The sequence below is a fragment of the Uranotaenia lowii genome, chromosome 2 (genome assembly GCF_029784155.1).
Source record: "Uranotaenia lowii strain MFRU-FL chromosome 2, ASM2978415v1, whole genome shotgun sequence".
NCBI classification, from domain to species: domain Eukaryota; kingdom Metazoa; phylum Arthropoda; class Insecta; order Diptera; family Culicidae; genus Uranotaenia; species Uranotaenia lowii.
Window position 1 is genome coordinate 205,454,475 of NC_073692.1, and position 20,348 is coordinate 205,474,822.

The 20,348-nt window shown below is 37.9% G+C and overlaps 1 protein-coding gene across 1 annotated transcript in view; it reads left to right on the forward strand.

The window, feature by feature from the left end:
• The window catches only part of LOC129746923 (non-lysosomal glucosylceramidase), a 65,346-nt gene that overhangs the window by 23,639 nt on the left and 21,359 nt on the right, over positions 1 to 20,348 (forward strand). The window contains exon 2 of the mRNA XM_055740865.1: positions 9,258 to 9,527. Within this exon, the coding sequence (XP_055596840.1) occupies positions 9,258 to 9,527 (270 nt within the window). The remainder of the gene's footprint in view (positions 1 to 9,257; positions 9,528 to 20,348) is intronic.

The following is a 20,348-nucleotide window of genomic DNA, read 5'->3' on the forward strand; positions in this document are numbered from 1 at the left end:
TTTAGTTAAATAGTAAAACCGAAAAAAAATTACTTCCGACGATGAAATAAAATAATTTTAGCCTAGGCTTAGACGATCTTCATATTGACAGTGAATACATTAATTGGTTTTGCCACACTCATTCAATCTACAAAGTTGTGACAATGAATAATCAACTCAACCAGTTCGACTGAATTTTTCATAATCGGAGACAGTTTGCATTCTACCTGACGCTGAAGAAATTTTCTTCCGGAACCCAAGCAATGGCGTTTGCACGTTTGAGAAACAAACTTACCGTTACAAATCTTTCCCTAAATCGTTAGGTGTGTCCCCGTCATACATTGACCCATTGAATGCTCAAAACTGTTGTCATGATGCAATCTAAGCAGAGCCTCATTTATTAATTCATTTTTTTAGTATTCTGTCTCACGACATAACTTGACGAAGATAATTCCTAAAACTCACTCGGTCCATGGGAACCGTTCTCCAATTTCTCGTTATTTTATTTATTTACATAGTATACCGTCTCACGACATAATTTGACGAACATAATTCCTATAATTCACTCGGTCCATGGCAACCGTTCTTTAATTCCTCGGGCACCCCACGTTCGTCAGATCACGCTCCACTTGGTCTAACCACCTCGCTCGTTGCGCCCCCGCTCTTCTTGTTCCTACCGGATTCGTAGCGAACACCTGTTTTGCAGGACAGTCGTCCGGCATTCTCGCAACATGTCCCACCCAGCGTATCCGGCCAGCTTTCACCACCTTCTGGATACTGGGTTCGCCGTAGAGTCGCGCGCGCTCGTGGTTCATCCTTCGCCTCCACATTCCGTTCTCCTGTACGCCGCCAAAGATGGTTCTTAACACTCGTCGCTCGAATACTCCGAGTGTACGCAGGTCCTCCTCGAGTAATATCCATGTCTCGTGTCCGTAGAGAACAACCGATCTAATGAGCGTCATATACAGGTTACACTTCGTGCGAGGGCTAAGTCTTCTCGACCGCAGTTGCTTGTGGAGTCCATAGTAGGCACGATAATCATTCGAAGCCGGATCTCACGGGTGGTGTCATTGTCTGCGAGATAGACAAAGTCTTCGTCTATCTCCAGCTCGTCGCCGTCGATCGTGACCTTGTTATTACTGGACAAGCGGGTTCGGTCGGTCTCGGATCCGCAGGCCAGCATGTTCTTCGCCTTGGACCCAACCCAATCCGTCCTGCTATGCGTTTCAGTTTGCGATAGATCTCCTCCACCGCCGCAGATGATCTTCCGACTATATCAATGTTATCGGCAAAGCATCATCGTGGATATCACTGGATGTGTGGAAGTTGATGCGAATCAAAGAAAAGACACTTGCGAGTTTCAAGAAGTATCCTACCAACAGCGACTTTAAGGATCTTTTGATACAATTGTCGAAATAACTTAACAGTACTATTTAAGACTGAGACAAAAAAATTTATTACCAGAAACTGTTTCAAAAATCCACTCAGAAAGAAATGTGGAAAGAGTTTAACAATTTGATTGGAGCAAACGAATCTCAAAACGAAATGATCAAAATAGAACTGAATGGAGCAGTTACGGATGATGAAAAGGCAGTTGCCAACGCATTCAATCATTATTTTTGTAACCTCGGAACTCAGCTAGCAGCCACAATTCCCAGAAATGTTCGAGGAAGTGCAAGATATCGGAAACGGTGACAGTATATACCTTACCTCAGCAACAAACCAAGAAGTCATCATCAAAATAAACAAGCTTCAAAAAGTCCAGGTCCGGATAGGATCCCAGTGCAATTTATCATGTCATGTTAGCCCCTCTAATAAAAGATGTTTTCAACGATTGCGTGCAGAATGGTGGATTCCCCGAGATCCTCAAAAAAGATAGAGTTCTATCCATCTATAAAGCGGAAAAAAGGACAGAATGCTGTAAATATCGCCCAATCTCCATACTATCGGTGTTTAGTAAGATCCTGGAGCAGCTAATAGCAGATCGGGTCTCACAATTCCTGAAGCACCATAGTCTACTAAACAGCTATCAATACGGTTTTCGCGAAGGATCAAGTACTCAAACAGCAGCAACTGAACTGGTAGATGCCATACACAATGCTCTTGATAATCAAAAGTTTATGGGAGTGTTATTCTTAGACCTAAAGAAAGCTTTCGACACGATTGACCACGCGATACTTCTCCAAAAATTGGATGCCCATGGAATCAGGGGTAATGCGAACTTTCTTCTTGTCAGCTACTTAGCCAACAGGAAGCAGTACCTCCAGATAAATCAGGTTTCTAGTGATCTTGGAGACCTGCCTGTTGGAGTCCCTCAGGGTAGCAACCTAGGGCCTCTCCTCTTCGACTTATATGTGAATGATTTGCACAAACTACAATTACAAGGTAAACCCAGGCTGTTTGCTGACGATACATCGTTGTTTTACGAACATAACGACGTCGGGACTATTATTTCCCAGATGTCAAATGATTTGATAGAACTGAAATCATATTTCGACTAAATAAAACCTTCTTTCACTGCTCCTGGGTAAGACCAAGTATGTGATCTTTAGTTCAGATCATCGGCTTCCTATCAACTATGGTTAACTACTAGTTGATACGGCTATAATAGAGCAGGTCAAAACTTTTAGATACCTGGGTCTGAACTTCGATGAACGTCTAAGATGGGACACACACATAGATTATCTTAGAAAAGATCTAAGTGCTCTTCACAGTATAATGTGGAAGCTTTCGAGGTTTGTACCGACCGAACAACTAGAGTGCCTGTATCATTTATTTGTGCAATGGTCTCGAACTAGGGAGCAGCTAGGCAGAAGGATATCAAACCGCTCCAAACAATGCAGAACCGTTGCCTAAAAGCTGTTAATAAACACCCCAGACTTTTCTTCACCTACAATCTTTTCCACGAAGCTCCACTGTCTGTATTACCAATAGCCGCACTAAGGGTGTTCGGGCATGGCCGATGGGGGTTCGGTATTCGAGGGTTTTCTTCCCGTCTCTAAGTCGACGGCATCCACCAGCAGCAGAAACTCTATGTAAGTCACCACAACAGCTGATCATCCGCTCTAGGGGAATTTAGTTTGCACTTCGGTTTAAGTTATACCTTAGTAGATTTTTCGATTGGCATTTTCAGTCAAAAATAATATAGATCAAAAACAATACGTTTACATATTATCCGACGTTTCGGCCTTTGGTCTTGGCCTTCTTCTAAGGAGAATCTAATAATTTACGACCGCTCCTACCAGCATAAACGCCTAAACTCTCTCGAAAGCTACCACATCAAGGCAACCGCTCACGCAGTAAACTACAGAACAGATGTCGAAGAAGTTTCTCCCGTATACACCGACATCATCCATAAAGTAAGTTCCCACAACAAGAAAGCTCCGACCAAAACAAACCAACGAAACCAGCCATCCAGTCAGTCATCATCATATCATCATCAACAATCACCTATAAGTTTAAGTAACCAAACTGATATACTCCAACAATTGTAAACACATATTCAACACACACAGTATAATATTATCATCCAAAACACAAACCAATATCTTTACTCCATTTCCAACCATATATTTCACCAATACCAAAACATGCCAAACGTAAACAATTCCAAAAACAAAAACAACAAAACAGTTAAGAGTAGGCCTATAAAAATAGTAGACAGCTATTACAAATGAAACACTAATTAAAATGTGTAAAACCCCATTTCGCAAAAAACCGTAAGTCACAATATTTATCTCTACGCTCCTAAAAATCATAACACATAGTTTACCGACAGCAGAACCACCGTAGCAAAAGCTCCCATCTAGTCCCACACCCATAGCCAGATCTACAGTACAATACCTAGTAAGTGCAACACCCATTTATAAAAATAGTTTATTAGATATTAATTAATTTTCACAAAAATAAAATAAAATTGTAGATTCTCCTTAGAAGAAGGCCAAGACCAAAGGCCGAAACGTCGGATAATATGTAAACGTATTGTTTTTGATCTATATTATTTTTGACTGAAAATGCCAATCGAAAAATCTACGGAAATCAACCAGTCGTTATACCTTAGTGAGACCAAATCACTGCACTATTCGATTGTATTGTTTATCCACTACTTTATTAGACCAATTTCGGAACAGTATCGAAAGTCGCTTTGTTTGATTTAACTTGAATAGATTTACTGCGGAGAAGTGAAAATTCGTGCTCGTAATTCAACGATCTGATCTATTCTAATCTAACTAAAATGGCTTACATACTATTGTGTGAGACTCTCTCGGCAAAAATTGTTAGTTGTGAGAGTGTTATGATTATTCTAAGGTACGTGCACTGATAATGAGTGTTTGCGAACAAATGGCTTAAAGTGTCAAGTGAACATATAAAAACACACATTACAGATAATTCATGACCGGTGTAGTACCGATCAAAGGGAACTCCGAAGCGTTATTCAAGTACACCACCAGCTACACAACCCAGTCTTCACCACAATCAACAAATTTAGCAGCAGAATCACAGATTTTCTACGAGGTCGAGGGGGAACCTCAGAAGAGTAAATACAAAGAAAATGAAAAAGTCCCCTGAATACTTCAGCAAGATGAAGTACAACGCTCTTCCAGGATATCTGAAAATCACAACCAACAGAGCCAACTTCAAACGTTCAGTTAAAACAACCTTAGAACCAACCTAGCAAACTACCTAGCATGATGTGCGGATGAAACAACTGAATTGTGAACTGAGCAATTAACTACATAGTTCGTTAAGACCCCCTTAACAGAGATTAATCTCATTGGTGGTTTGGAGAAATCAATTTCCTCACCCACAATTATCAAATCTGTCACTAATTGCCAAAATACGGCTTTTCTTTATATCCCTCACTGCTAGCCATCGCCGCCCACCAAATGCCGCATCTGCAGAACCGCTAATTATATGGAATAGTGTTGAAAAGAAAATGTGAATTCTAAAGATTGGTAAATTTTTAATAATGTGATTTTGAAAAGATATCAATCATGATCAATAAATGTGAGGAGGTTTTATGCCTTCGGGAGAATGGTGCTGCAAGAGAGACCAACTCCCGGGGACTTTTCCCTGCTCAATAAAAAAAGCAGATAAGTTGACTGGATCTGTTGAAAATCGTGCCCCGCTTTTCGCCCACCGCTCGTCGAATAACACCTTCTAGTGCCACGTTGAACATCATGCAGGATAGTCCATCGCTTTGTCGAAGCCCCCTGCGCGATTCGAATGAACTCGACCATTCACCCGAAATTCGAGCACAGCTCTGCGTTCCATCCATCGTTGCCTTGATCAGTCTGGTCAGTTTCCCGGAAAAGCCGTTTTCGTCCATGATTTTCCATTGCTCGTCATGGTCGAACGGGTCTTATGCGGCTTTGAAGTCGATGAATACATGGTGCATAGGCACTTCGTGTTTATGGCATTTTTGGAGGATTTGCCGTAATGTGAATATCTGGTCCGTCGTTGACCGTCCCTCCATGAAGCCGGCCTGATGACTTCCCAAGAATCTGTTTGCTTGTGGCGTTAGGCGGCGGAGTAGGATTCGGGACAACACTTTGTAGGCGGCATTGAGGACAGTGATCGCTCGGTAGTTCTCACAGTCCAATTTGTCGCCCTTTTTGTAGATGGGGCATATTACCCCCTTCTTTCACCCGGTAGCTGTTCTATGTCCCAGATCCGGACCATCAACCGGTGTAGGCAATCGGCCAACTTGTCCGGGCCCATTTTGATGAGTTCAGCTGCGATGCCATCCTTCCCAGCCGACTTGTTTCTATTCAGCTGGCGAATGGCTTCCTTAACTTCACTCATCGTTGGGAGTGGCTCCTCTTCGATGTTGGCTACGCCGGCGATGTACCTTCCCCCACCGTCTTGATCTCCTGCATGTGCGCCCTTCAGGTGTTCATCGAAGTGCTGCTACCACCTTTTGATCACCTCATGATTGTCCGTCAGGATGCCCCCGTCCTTATCCCGGCACATTTCGGCTTGCGGCACGAAGTTTTTGCGGGATGCGTTGAGTTTCTGAAAGAACTTTCGTGTTTCTTGGTAACGATGCAGCTGCTCCAGCTTCTCGAGCTCCTCCTCCTCCAGGCAGCGCTTTTTCTCCTGGAAAATTTGGACTCGCTGCCTCTTCCGCTGTCGGTGATTTTTCACACACCACCACTTCCATCCGAAATTTGTTGTTCGTTGTTCGTAGCTTATGTTTTTTTGTAGTCACGGGCTCGCAAGGCCCGCAGCTAACCCCACTATCTCGCAGGAGGACAGTCGTGATGTTGCTGCTTTGGGTCCCGAACACCACCAGGACGTTGTTGCACTCCGCACGCTGCCCCTGACATGGAGAACAGACGCGTACGAAGCCCCCTAATTCAGTCTGCATGCGACCAAAGCGTCCACTGGGGTTGGGAACCCGATCTCCGCTAAGGTTGCTCGCACCCCAGCTAGCACCACGGGGAGGTAGAGAATCGGAGTTGCAAACAAGAGGTGATATGACCACTACCCGAAAGTTGGGTGTATGGGGTCTCGAGTTGCACATTGTCTACCGTTCACTAGCCCGAACCCAATCAAATATTCGTTAAAAAATTCACAAGGTTTTAAATGTAAAATTGTAACAAAAATTAACAGATAAGCTCCAAAACATATAAGAAAGCTAGGCTTTTATTGTAAATTTATTCATTCAAAGTTAATGCCTGAACCTTTTCACTTTTCAAATATTCAACGATTTAAGAAATCTCTTTGAAGCTAAAGTAAACGACGAATCTCTGAGTTTACTTGATATGCAGATACCGAACCGTATTCACAGTTTTTATTTCAAATGCTATTTTAATTACACAGGTGTGCGTGTACGTGTACAGGTACACATTATGCGCTTGATTAGTTGATGTTCTAAATTTTTGCTGAAACTTTTCTTTACTCAAACAGAAAAAAGATGCAAGTTAAACGGAAGTTGACATATTAAAGACCGCAAAGAAATTCAATCGGAAAAATATTGTATTTCTTGCATTTTTTTTCCTTTTTTCTCAGGGATTTTAAACCAAGTATTTCTTGCATCTATTTCTCGATAACAACTGAACCTGAACACACAATTCTACAATTTTATAATTTTTTTAGTTTTAGGCATGGCTTGAGTATTTGTTTCACATATTTTTTAAGCTATCTTGGCGCATTGAATGCACTGATATATGAATTGAGCAATTGAGCCAAAAAAATCTCGATTTCTTGGAGGAATTTCCGACTTATTCCCAATGGATTTTGTATCCCGCATTTTGAGTTTTTATTTTTGAGAATCAGAACAATTCAGGACGTTTTTAGACCATTTTTAAAAAATCAGTTCAATTCATGATTTTTTTGAAAAATAACGGGTCTTTAAAAAATCAGAACAAATCCTAAGTAAACCTCTGCTTTACTGACACGACCACTTAAGAATTCTATGACATGTAAGCAAGGTCACACAAAAGGAAGAAAATCAATTAAACAGCGTTTTTAAGCTTTTCTAATTTCGGGTTCAGTCTAATATTCTTTTTAGAAATCCGGGCTAAAATACAATAAGCGAGAGCCACTTTAAAACGGCAGTAGGGGGTAATTTTTGAATTTCTCAAATCCTTGATTCTAAAAAAAAAATTTTTTTGCTTCAAAACTCATGAGTAATTTTTTTTGTCGAAAATCATAGCTGTTGGCAACTGGGCGCTCTGCTCCAGCTCCAGCGTTGCGCTATTACGGGGCGGCGCGTTTAACTTCAGTTCAGCGGCAAACAGTTTGACATCTCTCAACGAACGACGAATTACAGACATATCCGGTGAATAGTTAGCAGACTCTCGACTGTATTTTTCCATGCTAATTATTAATTAGTTTCCCTACCTGAAATTGGATATACAAAACTATAAATTTGTTACCTAACTAGTGACCTACCTATACAACTAGTAGTACACAATCGTTCAGTGGACAGGGAAACTTAGAATACTGCCTTTAGGGCATTCCAGGTTTGTCGAAACCATGATGCATGCCAAAACGGATATGCTCACCTTTCCCTTTTCCATTTACATAATTTGGCCAGTCCCAATAAACCAGTTACAGTTGACGGAATCCTAAGTATAAAATCACACCGAATTATGTTCTTGTGCTAAACTTTAAAATTGTATTCCTTAAACTAATTATATAAAAAAAAACATAGCTTAAAGCTGCTTAAGAGATAGGAGTTTTGATTCTCCCCATCAACCAAATCAGGCAAATAGTTACTCACCAAATCAGGCAAAATAACTCAAAAAATACTAAATTAGTAGAATTTTGTAGAACGGTTTATGAAGACTAAGATCTCTCCGCGGTCCTTAATGGAACTCTTTTTAAAATGCTTCATGAGGAATCAATCAAAATCTGAACTCCACGATCTCTAGATTGGCTCCAAGTTGAAGGAGTGATCAAAATAGTTCAATTCTTGCCGGTTATTTTATGATTCCCACATTTATAGAATCATAAGCTCCGCCGACAGTGGCCTCCCAGAGGATGGCGTTCAAATCTTCTAAACCAACATTCATGAGATCGAAATTACTCAACTCACACACTCTGTGTGGGTTTCCGGATTTCGCAAAAGAGTCATAGATTGGTATGCGGCTAACAACGGCCAATTCGTCTCTGAAGATAAGAACCTGCTCAGAACTCCAGAGTGCCCAGTCGAACAAACTGGGCCATCGGGAATTTTGACAATTTGATGTATGAGATATCTCTGCCACATTACACTTTTCCGTCGCTGTGTAGAATTCTTGGATTTAAACATCGTCTTTTAGGGTAAATCGAGTATTTCCCCGAATGATTATGCTGCGAATATCTTGGTGTTTGTGCAAAATTCTTAAACGCCATTTCTTTTGAGTGAAGGCCAATTTGACTACGGAAGAGTTAGATTTGGAAACTATGGATGCTAGCCATAATTTATTTGAAAGATGTACGCCTTAGTATTAAGTTAAAATAAAGATCTCTCAAAGAAACATGCATTTTTAATATGTTGCTGTATGTGTGATTGATTTTAAGGTAATAAATACGTTCGTGAAAACTATGACTAAATAAGCCTGGTGAACTTGGCAAGTTACTTTTTTGAGAAAGTTTGCATTTTGTACTATTATCATTTATTTACTTTTCCTGAAGAATTATCCATGAATTCTATTTCCATCAGCAATGGGATTATCCAATGGATTTTCCCGGAAATCCACATTCTGCCGAACCCTTCCCATTCGCATTGCACGATTATACGTTCAACCAATTTCAACACCTTTCTCTCGTTTCTCCACTATTCACAGATACATCCCCTACTACTGGAAGGCGACACGCGACGGCCGCCAGGCGCTTATGGACTACTGGTACACGGAGACGGGCAAGCAGATTTACGGGGCCCCGATCGGTGGAATTGGCGCCGGCACCATTGGGCGGGGTTTTGCCGGCGAGTTTTGCCGGTTCCAGCTGCGACCGGGCCTCTACGAGTACAACACCGTGCACGCAAATCAATTCATCGTCACCATTAAGGACGAGAACAATGTGACCATATTCCAGAGTTTGCTTTCCTCCTACAGGTTGGTATGAATGATGGCTATAGCTTGCCGGTAGGTTCTTCTTAATCAGGCTGGTACAGACGGTGGTTTTAACGTACATTGTTGAAAGGTTGTAGACCTTGTTTTTCTTTGGATCAGGCTGTCAACACCACTGAGCTCTCGATGTTTTTAGATTTTTTCCTAAAATTTAAAAATAGCTTATTTGTTGTTTTTTTATTTTCCAAGGTAAATTTTAACAAAATTCCAGCTAAATTGTAATTTATCATTCTCATTCCACCCTATGTCAGCTCAATGATTCCTTTATTTATGGGATTGCTGTCGATTGTGCGTACCCTTTTCTCAAAGTTGAAACCGTAAGTCCCGTTGGGCTAATCCAATTAAGGACGTTTTACGCGTGAATAGCGATTCTCTGGCATTCAATGTGATGGAAGGTGATTTTCTTTTTTTTTTTTTCATCAATTGGATTGTGAAAACAACTTTTTAAAGATTTTCGAAACTCGTTTTTTTTAGATTGACTTTACGAATTGAATTTATACCCTGCAGTTTAATCCTACAACTTTACACTAAATATCAATTGAACAATTAAAGCACTAATATCAAACTACTGTTAAAATATAATTGGCTGTTAAAAACAAACAATAACATTTTATTTCTTTCAGTCATTTGATTTTTTTCTAGGGAAAAATCCTGCAGCTTAATTCTAATTAACCGAACGCAATTTTCGGTGACACTTTGTCTTGCATGGCGACCGTCAAATGTTAGTTTTTCTCGCATTTTTGAGTCAGTTTTTCTGAAGTCGATTTGAGAGCGGTGGCAACTATCCTCATTTTTTTTCTAGTGATAAGAATCAAACCATAAATTGAACACTATAAGCATGTGAAACAAAATATGCCCAAACACGATTTGAAATCGGGAAACACTCGAGAATAAAGTCGATTTCGGTGTAAATCATTCATCACTATAATAAAATAAGCATAGAAGTGATTTCCAACAATTTATAACTTCATTAGCGTAAAGCAGTTATTTATTATTTTATTCCAGCATTAAATTGGTATTTCAAATTCAATTGCAAAGTTGATTTTTTCTATTCACTATTTGCATCTGTATTTTTGTATGGCAAGTGTGAATCTGGACCTTAAAAACCGACGAATTTCAAATTTTAAAAGATTTTACAGATAAAATTGAGAGTGCAGAGTAAACTAAACCTGTAAGTAAACTAGCTGTACCTGTAAGTAAGTGACTCGTTCTTCCAAAATAAACGTACATCCACAAAATACATCCACTCCATAACAGTTTATACGAAGCCGTGAGGTCTGGGTATGGTGTACGCGCTTCATTGGAGATTTGTCGAACAAGTCGAACTTAATTATCTAAAAAAAATGCGTGTAAGCACATACTTAGGCATAAACTGCGGTGAATCCTTGCACCCATGGTGGATAACCAACAAACATACATACAATTATTTTTAACTACACTCAGAAATGAAAAAAAAAATTAATTATGAGGACATATCATTGACTTTAATATCCAGAAATATTAAAAAATAACTTTTTCAGTTATTTAACACTAAACGTACCGGAGGCGGCCAAATGGCGGTTATTGAACTTTAAATGACGATTACGCCTAATATATTTTTTTCGCAAATATAACGACAGACTATTTTTATTTTTAAAATGCAAGTATTTTTGCGTGTTTTCTAAGTGTTGTGGTTTTGGAATAACGCATGTGGTATACTAAGCTTGCCAGATTGCCCGGTTTTATTCGGATTTGCCCGAATATTTGATGTAAAAATTTCGAGAAAGTCCGGTCCGGCCCGGTTGCCCGGATATCATGAAAAAAGTCCGGATATTGCCCGGATTTTTTAACAATTTTCACAAAGAAACCATAAAAAATCAAAGTTTTGAGTAAGTTTCAGCAAAGTCGATTAATGGTATGGAAATTTTCAACGGTTGTTTCAAGTAATTTCGCTGATTTACTTTTATAAACCTTTAAATATTTAAGTGTTCAAAAAGTTTTTGGAAGTCTGCAATTACATTAATAAAATATTAATTTCATTTTTTTTTTGCATTTTTTCTGTGCTTTTTTATATATTAACACCTAAATTTTGCCCGGTTTTTGCCCGGTTATTGGATTTGAAAAATTGAAATCCATGCCCAGATTTTGCCAGGTTTTTTTGAAAAAATGCCCGGAATTGCTAGGTTCGGATGGGAGTGGAAAATTTCCTACATATATCGCATTAGAATGGTCGCTCAAGTACAAAATTACTTATTGAAAAAAAAAACTTGCCCGGCTTGGGGATCGAACCCCGACCTTCGTGGTGAGAATCGAATACGCTACCTCGAGACCACGACTAGATGTTGTTCTAACTGAAACTAAAACTTGAAGAGGTGATTTGATTTTGAAATCATATCAATGCACTTTTTGTGACTTATCAAATCCCGTTTAAGCACTTTTGTGCCCTTTATGTGACTTACCAAATCCCGTATTGAGCACTTTTGTGCCCTTTATGTGACTCAAGTCCCGTATTGAGTACGTATAGATCACTTTTGCAGCTTTCAAGTTTGTTAATGTGTACATATAGTTCACTAATGGGAAATGTGCAAAACAAGTCACATACAACGTACATATTAATCACTTTAGCAACTTTCAAGTTTATTAATGAGTTCATAAAGTTCACTAAAGGGAATTGGGCAGTTGATTCTCTTTGTCAGCCAATTTGTAACTTTCCATGCCTTCATTCAAGTAAATATGTGACTTTTGGTTGCTTGGGTACCTATTCATACCGCGAGCGGTAAAAAGACGGCTTACACTGTTTTCGCTTAAACTCTCTTGTTTCTTTACCGATTTCTACAACATTTATAGTTTTGAAAAGTCTATAATGTGACTCAAATATGTGACTCAAGTTGTGTAAAATCCGTACTTTTCGATCAATCAACCGCCAAAGTTGTTTTGTTACAGTAGAAAAATTTAAAAAGTAAATTGGAAAGTTGACGAAATTTGTCACATTTTGGCATCTTTAGATTTTTGAAATGCGAAATACAGAGTTTATGACGACTTTTCAAGAGTAGCTGTTTTTTGAACTTTTTGTCCATTTGGATTTTTTGAGACAATTCCTTTACCTAAATTCAGCTTTGCACTGGATTTTGAGTAAGTTAACGTATGGTTTATGCTTATGGTTATGCTTATGATATATACACAGCCAGATCTTGTCAGCATCCCGGTGAGTAGTAAAAGTACATTTACTACTCATCTTAACTAGGCCGGGCCCACTGTGCAGTATTGGACAGAGACAACTGGAACACAGGGAAGAAGAAACGTGGACAACAGTACCATACGTTTCCATGGCTACTTATAACTAAGATTTTAATGTTGGAAGCACATATGCTAAATTTTTTTGTGCTCCTTGATGATGGCCCGTATGCATTCGTCCTGCTGTGGATGGAAATGATGTTTTTCTGCACAGAAATCTAAAACTCCAATATGACCTTCCAAATTTCCTTAATTTTCTGCTTTAACTTTTATTATTTTTAAATTACGATTTAAGTATTTACTATCGTGAATAGTAATAGTAATTTAGAGTGTTGGATTTCGACGCACTAACATTTCTGGTCATTGACCTTGGATATAGCGCCTTTGCTCGCTCTTGAAAAGAAACATTAGAAGAACAATAAAAACATAATTAGTGTTGCCAAATCCCCATCCCCCAGGAAAACTTAAAAAATGGTTTTATTGACTTACAATTGGGTGCGATACTACAACCGATGTTAATTTTCAGTATTAAAATAGGTATTTTAATAACAATTCTTTGTAGAAGGGAAACTTGATAATTCAAAATCATTATACGAATAAAAACATAGAATGGAATTAAAATTATGCTTAGCTTTGATTAATGGAAACTTTTACAAATCCATTTCCGTAAGTGGGAAGCAGCACTGCTCCCTTTGGATTATTCAAAAAGATCGCAGCAGTCAGGAAATTCTTCATTGTCAGTCGCAGCTTGACCGGTAGTGAAAATACATCTTCGTCCGTTTTCCATGGAGTAAACGGAACATCTGCCGCTATCCACCCCTCTCTTCAACAGCACCTCACAAACAACTCCTGCCCCAACAACACCAAGGCACAGGAAAATCAAGATAAACTTCGCGCAGCTCGATCCCATGAAGCATTTTCTAGGAACTCAATAAATCTCGAAAAGTCGTAACACCGATGTCGTTTTCGACCGAAAACATTTGTGTGAAAACCTCATAAATTTTTACTTATGAAGAAACAAAAAAAAACACTGTTGAATGCCACTATAAAATCACATTTCCAAATCACTTTTGTTAGTTTTCTTAATCACCCTTTTGTTAATGAAAACTTGTACTTCCTCGATTGCAAATTCAAAGGCGCTTGCCTGTTTCGAGCAACGACTCTCTATGGATCATCAGCCAGTGTACACTTCAATTCTAATTTTATTTGATTTCTGAAGGCTTGTTACTATTAAGAACCACAATTCCACACCTTTCTCGTAGGTTTTCAATGGGGACAATTAATGCTCGTCGGGGATACAATGGAGAAAATCGTAAAACGATAAAATTTATGAATGGAACACTTCCCTTTCACTTGTATAATCTAACTTTCTAGAAAAATCCTGAGTATGTTAACGTATGGTTTAGGCAATAAAACTATAAGCATAAGAAAGCAAATTTCATACCGATTCTAGTGATGTAACTACATTGGCGGTGCAATGCTTGACAAAAATATCCATGCTGTTTGTACACCTGAACAATCCTAGCAACCGTATCTTTAATAAGCTGGACAATATCGGCAATATTACGGTAGCTTTTGCCGGTTTTGTGATGTTCAACAATCAAATTTCGGATGCTGATCGGAATTTGTGCTTTTTTGGGCATTTTGCAACCAATTACTTCCAATTTTGAACACGAAACGAAAACTCCAAGACCGCTAAATGACAGCTAGACACAATGTTTACATTCAAGAAAGCTGCAGGCTACACACTAAAACTTTGTAAAACACAGTTAAATCGTAGTATCCATTTGAGGGTGGATAAACTTTTTTTGCGTATTTTTTACCCTTTTTCATAATTTATCACATGAAACCCCGAGAAAAGATATAAACGCCGTATTTTCAATGGCAATATAATTAATAAACATAAAATGATAAATTGTGGAGGAACATTCATGAAATCAACTTGATTTTCACCAGAAAAACATTACTATTGTAAATTTGTGAGGTGGGTGGATAAACTTTTTTTGCATACTGTAAGGTATCGGTATGTTTAGAAAACAGTCAAATTAGGAGGTAGTCTTCTTTGCATTTTAAGTCATTCATCGTGTCAATCGTTATGAAACAATGAGTAATTTGCAGTTTCCACCGATCGTTAGCCTCCCCGAAGACTAGACATTAAATTTTTCATTTATTCTCCTTGTTTATCTCCGAAATACACAGGCAAGGATTTTTTAACGAAAAATTTCTGGTTGGAAACCTGCCAGGTGACTGCTTAAGAGTTCGTTTTGCTGTACATTAAGAATTTTTTCAAAATATCGCCACACATGCAGTCCAAATATTTTGAGCTGGATTTTGTTTATTTTACTGGTGGGCAGCTTTTCTACCTTGCAGAACTGAAGTCAGGCCTGTTTATCAGTCAGCTAGACGAACCAGTCAGAAAAAAAATATCTTAATTGTCCCTTACTCTATTGAAAATTTCGGATTGAGCTTAAAAAAATCTCTCACATTCCTCTCACTTCATGAAATCAATAATCTTTACTTTTATTCAAATTTTAGCTCACTATTGGATCCTCTAGTATTTCTTAAACGATTTACCATGTAAACTTTGGTCGAATAGTTGATATACAGCTGTTTTGGGTCTCCCACTGAGACTGTTCTGGATTTTCCGATCCTGCCCAAAAAAAATTGTCAATAAACTTCAGTATTGGATGCTATCTCAAAAACCACGCGATAGATAGTCACCAGATTTTGTATATTTACACATTACGTTATTAGGCAGCTTTAAAAATTTCATCAATTTCCATCCATTCAATAAAAAGTTATTCACAAATCAAAGTGTTGCATTTTTTTTTAATACGCTCCATATTTCTTCAGAATTGGGAATTGTTTAAATCTCAATCAACCACAACCATCTTCTTGAAGCTCATAAACCATGTTCTAAAATAATAAAAAATCTTTTTGAAATAAATCAACCATTTTAAAAAATTATATTTTATCTTTGATGAGCCATTGCTTCAATAAGACTCAATATTCACTGGGCCATTAATTTCTATTCTCGTTAATTAAAATTATGCAATGAAAGTGGCTATCTAGACTCTGGCATTCTGTGGTCCAATGTCCAAGTTTAGCTTGTACTTATTTTTAAATTTCGAATTTTACATAAAGGTTTTTGTTTTTTTGCTACCAATATCCATTGTCTAAGTTTTGTTTTGAGGTTTCTATTTTTAAATATGGGGACTTTATTATTCAATTTGTGCTTTGACCTCAAGTCTTTGCTTCTGCTCATAACAACTGCCGAAATAAATTTCATACTCCAAACAAACTTCAACAAGGAGTTGTTGATTACCGATGATCTAGACCAGTGGTTTCAATTTTTTTTTACCCATCGCCCCCTTTTGCAAAATTTTTGAGCTCAACGCCCCCCTGGGCAAATCTTCAGAATTTTTTTAAAGGATAATAATCTGGATCGTTGAGCAAACCATTAGCTTTTGGCTTTATGTTGTTGTAAGTCTTCGTTCTTCATATTTCAAACTTTATTTCGTGATTTTTCAAATATCGAATTTTATATAAATATTATCTCGTTCGGAAGCTAATTATTAATTTTCGATAAATATATGGAAAATGACAAAATTTGACATAAGCTTGTTTTCTCGAAATTTGTTTTTATGCACTTATACCCTTTTGGCTCTAAGGGCCTCATATTGCTTCAAACCTCCAGTGAACACTTAATTCTATGTAAATTACTTGTACAATTATTTACTTAAACTGATTGATCAGATTGTTTTGAGGTAAAACCATAAATCTTAAATTAAAAATAATCATTATTGGAAAAAAACTAATTACTGTCAAGCCAATGAAATAACGTGAAAATAGTTTTGTTTCTTCTTCTTTCTGTATCGGAGTCCTGTTCAAAGTTATGCAGCATTCACGAGTCTTACAGTTCAAATTAGATTTTAAACACTGAATTCCAGCCATGTAGGTGATATCCAAATAGATTGAAGGTTTATCCATGGCAAATGCCGCAATTGATTTTTTTATAGATTGAAATAAATAAGAACTTAAAATAAGAATTCTCTGAACTAAAAAATATTCTTAATCACAGAAGACGCCTTTTTACACAGATTTTTTCTAATTTTTTTTTTGCTAAGCAGATTTTTTGGGACAATAAATTGTAAAGATAATCAAGCATTCTAAAATCTTTTCAAAATCAAGCCATCTTAAACTAATCCTATTTAGCATAACCCAAAATAATCTTACAAAACAAGATCAACATGTAAATCGTTAAAAAAAAAATTAATGACAATTTAAAAAAAAACTTTGAGGTCCATTTCTAGAAAAAAAAAATTAGATACTGGAACAAGAATTTGCTTGCTCTCTGATATTTTAGTCTTGAATATAATGTTTAGTTCTGTAACGTTATTTCTTTGTTTTGCATCGAACTTACTAAATAGTTGTTATTTCAAATCAACTTTTTTTTCGTGATTTGTGAAAATGTGAGTTACGACCAGGCTTGGCAAAAGTCATCGTCATGAGGCGTGAAGCTGTGACTGTGAAGCCTCTTGGTCCGTCAAACTCAATTGACTGTTCCTCAACGACCAGTCACTTCGTTTGCCAGTCATTCATTCCCCAGTCATTTGAAGCTAAAATAATAACCTACACAGCAAATTTTTTGTTTTGATTGGCTTGAACTTGCTTTATTGAACAACAAAAGGATTTTCCCGAACAGCCAGATTTCTAATCGAATAGAAAAGGGAAGAACAAAAATAGGCTATTTGATTCCACACGGTATTGCTCTCTATTTTTTGAATGAAGTTTTCAATTTACTACAGAATTGTAGCGAGTTCGTGTTAGGATTTGACGAAACGTTAAATAAGATTGTGCAGAAGCAACAAATGAATATAAACAAAAACATTCTACTTAGAAGGGCAGATTATACTGCAGTAACGAGTTCAAATATTTCCGTTAAAATTTTGTAACTTTCGCTGTGTGGAAAATGAACGCGTTGCATAACGTGCTGCCAAAATGCTACTGTACCTCAAACGGTTTGTCGACGAGGTAAAAAAAACAAGAGGAGAAAAAGATTAAGGAAAATCATTCAAATTTTAAGAGATTTCCCTGTCGAAGGTATTCGACATTGTAGCTAAAGCTGTAGATGATAATTTGCTGGGACTAAAATTGAGTTTTTTTTTACGGCCGCTTCGACTGTTGTTTCCTTTTTACGCGAGTATCAGACAGACGCACCGATGCTTCCGTTTCTTTTCGATGAATAAACCGGGCTTGTAAGAGCATTGATAGAGAAAGTTGTAAAGCCAAGCCTGAACGACTAAACGTAAAATCAAAAACACTTATAGAACACAAAAATAAATCTCCTACCTCCTGGAAGCGTAGAAATTGGATTCTCAACTTAATCGGCAATAAGGAAACCAAAAGAGTCTGGTCATGTTTCCGACATTGTCGGACAAGGATATCCTTGTATTCAGAAATAGCTGTAGTTCGTTTTACAGTGGATTTTTGGATAAAATGGCAATACGATCTCCCTTGACTTATCCCATCCAATCCCGATGTGATTGCACACTATCCAGATATTGCCAAAAAACGTTAAGACCTGTGTCTAGAAGTACTTGTTGACAAGCAACACTTAAGAAGAGCTTGTGCTGATAAAATTAAGGACGAATTCGGACAATTGTGTGCAATACCTTCAATAAAAATATCATTTCGGGATATCGAAGAAAAACACAACGATTGGACATTTTTTGGATGGAGCTTACGGGCGAATCGAATAAGGAGTTCTTTAATTTAACGACCTTATTGCAGAAAATTTCTAATTTTGTCTCATGGCAACGCGACGATGGAAAGAGGCTTTTCAGGGGGTCAGGGGGTGTTACAGATATAACGAAAACGAAATTGTTAATCCAGGATGCATGGTCTCAATTCTCATTCGAGATCTGTCGAGTCCTTAAAAGCAAAAATATGGAGGAAAACCTGAAAAAAACTATAGCGAAACGGGAGCGACAGGCAGAAAAGGAGAGTAAGGAACTGGAAGCGAATAAATTGAAGGTGCTTTTCGACGCTCGAGAGGCAAGCTTGATGGACGAAAAAATTGAAATATTTAAAAATATATGACATACAAATAAAATTGAAAAATGATAATCAACATTTTCAAATCGAGTGTCATAGTTTTAGAAAATTGAAAAAAACCCGGCTTATCAAACGACTTATAAACATAGCTGAAACAAAAACCATATAAAGATCATTCACCATTAAAAGAAAGCTTAATCGATTTTCGTTTATATGGCTTCAAAAATGAATAATCGGATTTTTTTTTTGGTTTTTTGTTGTATAAAACCGGGAATTTTGTGAGATCATGCGGGAAAAAAACGGGAAAAATGCGGGAAATTTAAAATTGATTTTGAGTGGCCACCCTGCAATTTGAAAACCGATTGCTGATTTTTCAGCAAAAATGACAAGAACACAATCGAATGCTGAAAAATCCAGCAATTCGAAACCCGATTGCTGGTTTCCAGCAAAAATTTGGATTGCTGAACGTTTCCAGCAAATTTTGTTGCTGGAAATCGAGGCAAAAATTTACAGTGTAGTCAAGCAATCGCATTCAAACGAACGATGACGAAAAAGAAACGCATTTATTATTATTGTTGCTCCTGCCAGCAAGCTCGTTTTCAGTTTTTTTATTGCTATTGTTGCTCTCTGCCAGCAAGTCGTTCAATTACTTGTACCTGCCGTCAGCAGCCGATCGAAGTGTGAAGAGATTTGCCAGTCACTCTCAGAAGAAATTTTGACTATGTCTAGGAGCTTCGCCAGTCGATGATGGAGAAATGTTGATTGTTGTCGTGCTTTATCCGTCATGCGAGTAGTGAGGCTCCGTCAATTGAGAACAGTGCCAGTCGTTTGATGAAACAAAGCTAGTCGGGTCAAGCGTGACGGGCGAAATTTACCATCACTGGTTACGACCTCATAGCCCTGAGTCTTTCCAACGCCCCCCAAATTTCAAAATTGAACTCACCGCCCCCCTAGAAGCTCCCAACGCCCCCAAGGGGGCGGTAAGGACCACATTGAGAACCACGTTCATGAGTAGACGGTAGATTAAAATGATAACCCTTTATGTGACCAAAAAATGGCCTTTCTCAAAGCCAAAGAGTCTAGAAAATAAACTTACGTGTCATCGAGGTAGCATATTTTCCACTTGGTCACAGCTTGTTAGTAATTTTACATTCGGATTGCGTGCAAGAGTTTGGTGGCGGGACCTTATTAGCACCCCCAGCTTCAGTCACCATTTGACAGAATTTGTTCTGGACAGGTGTAAATAATGACAAAAAAACACAATACGGTTATATTTTACGGTTGAATTTTAAAAGCTCGTTTGTCTTATGAAATATGGATGTCAACATTAATAAAAGTTATCATTACAAAATTCTCAGCACCATGTTTTTGCAATTTGCATCAACACCGAGACCGCAAAATAAATCGGAAACATGCGGGCGAAATTCAATCTACAAAGTTCACAGTCAATTGAACTTCTCGGCCACCTTCCATGCGGTGGTTTGGGATCGATCATTCAACTAACCGATGATACTACCTCGGCTTCATCCGCAAAAC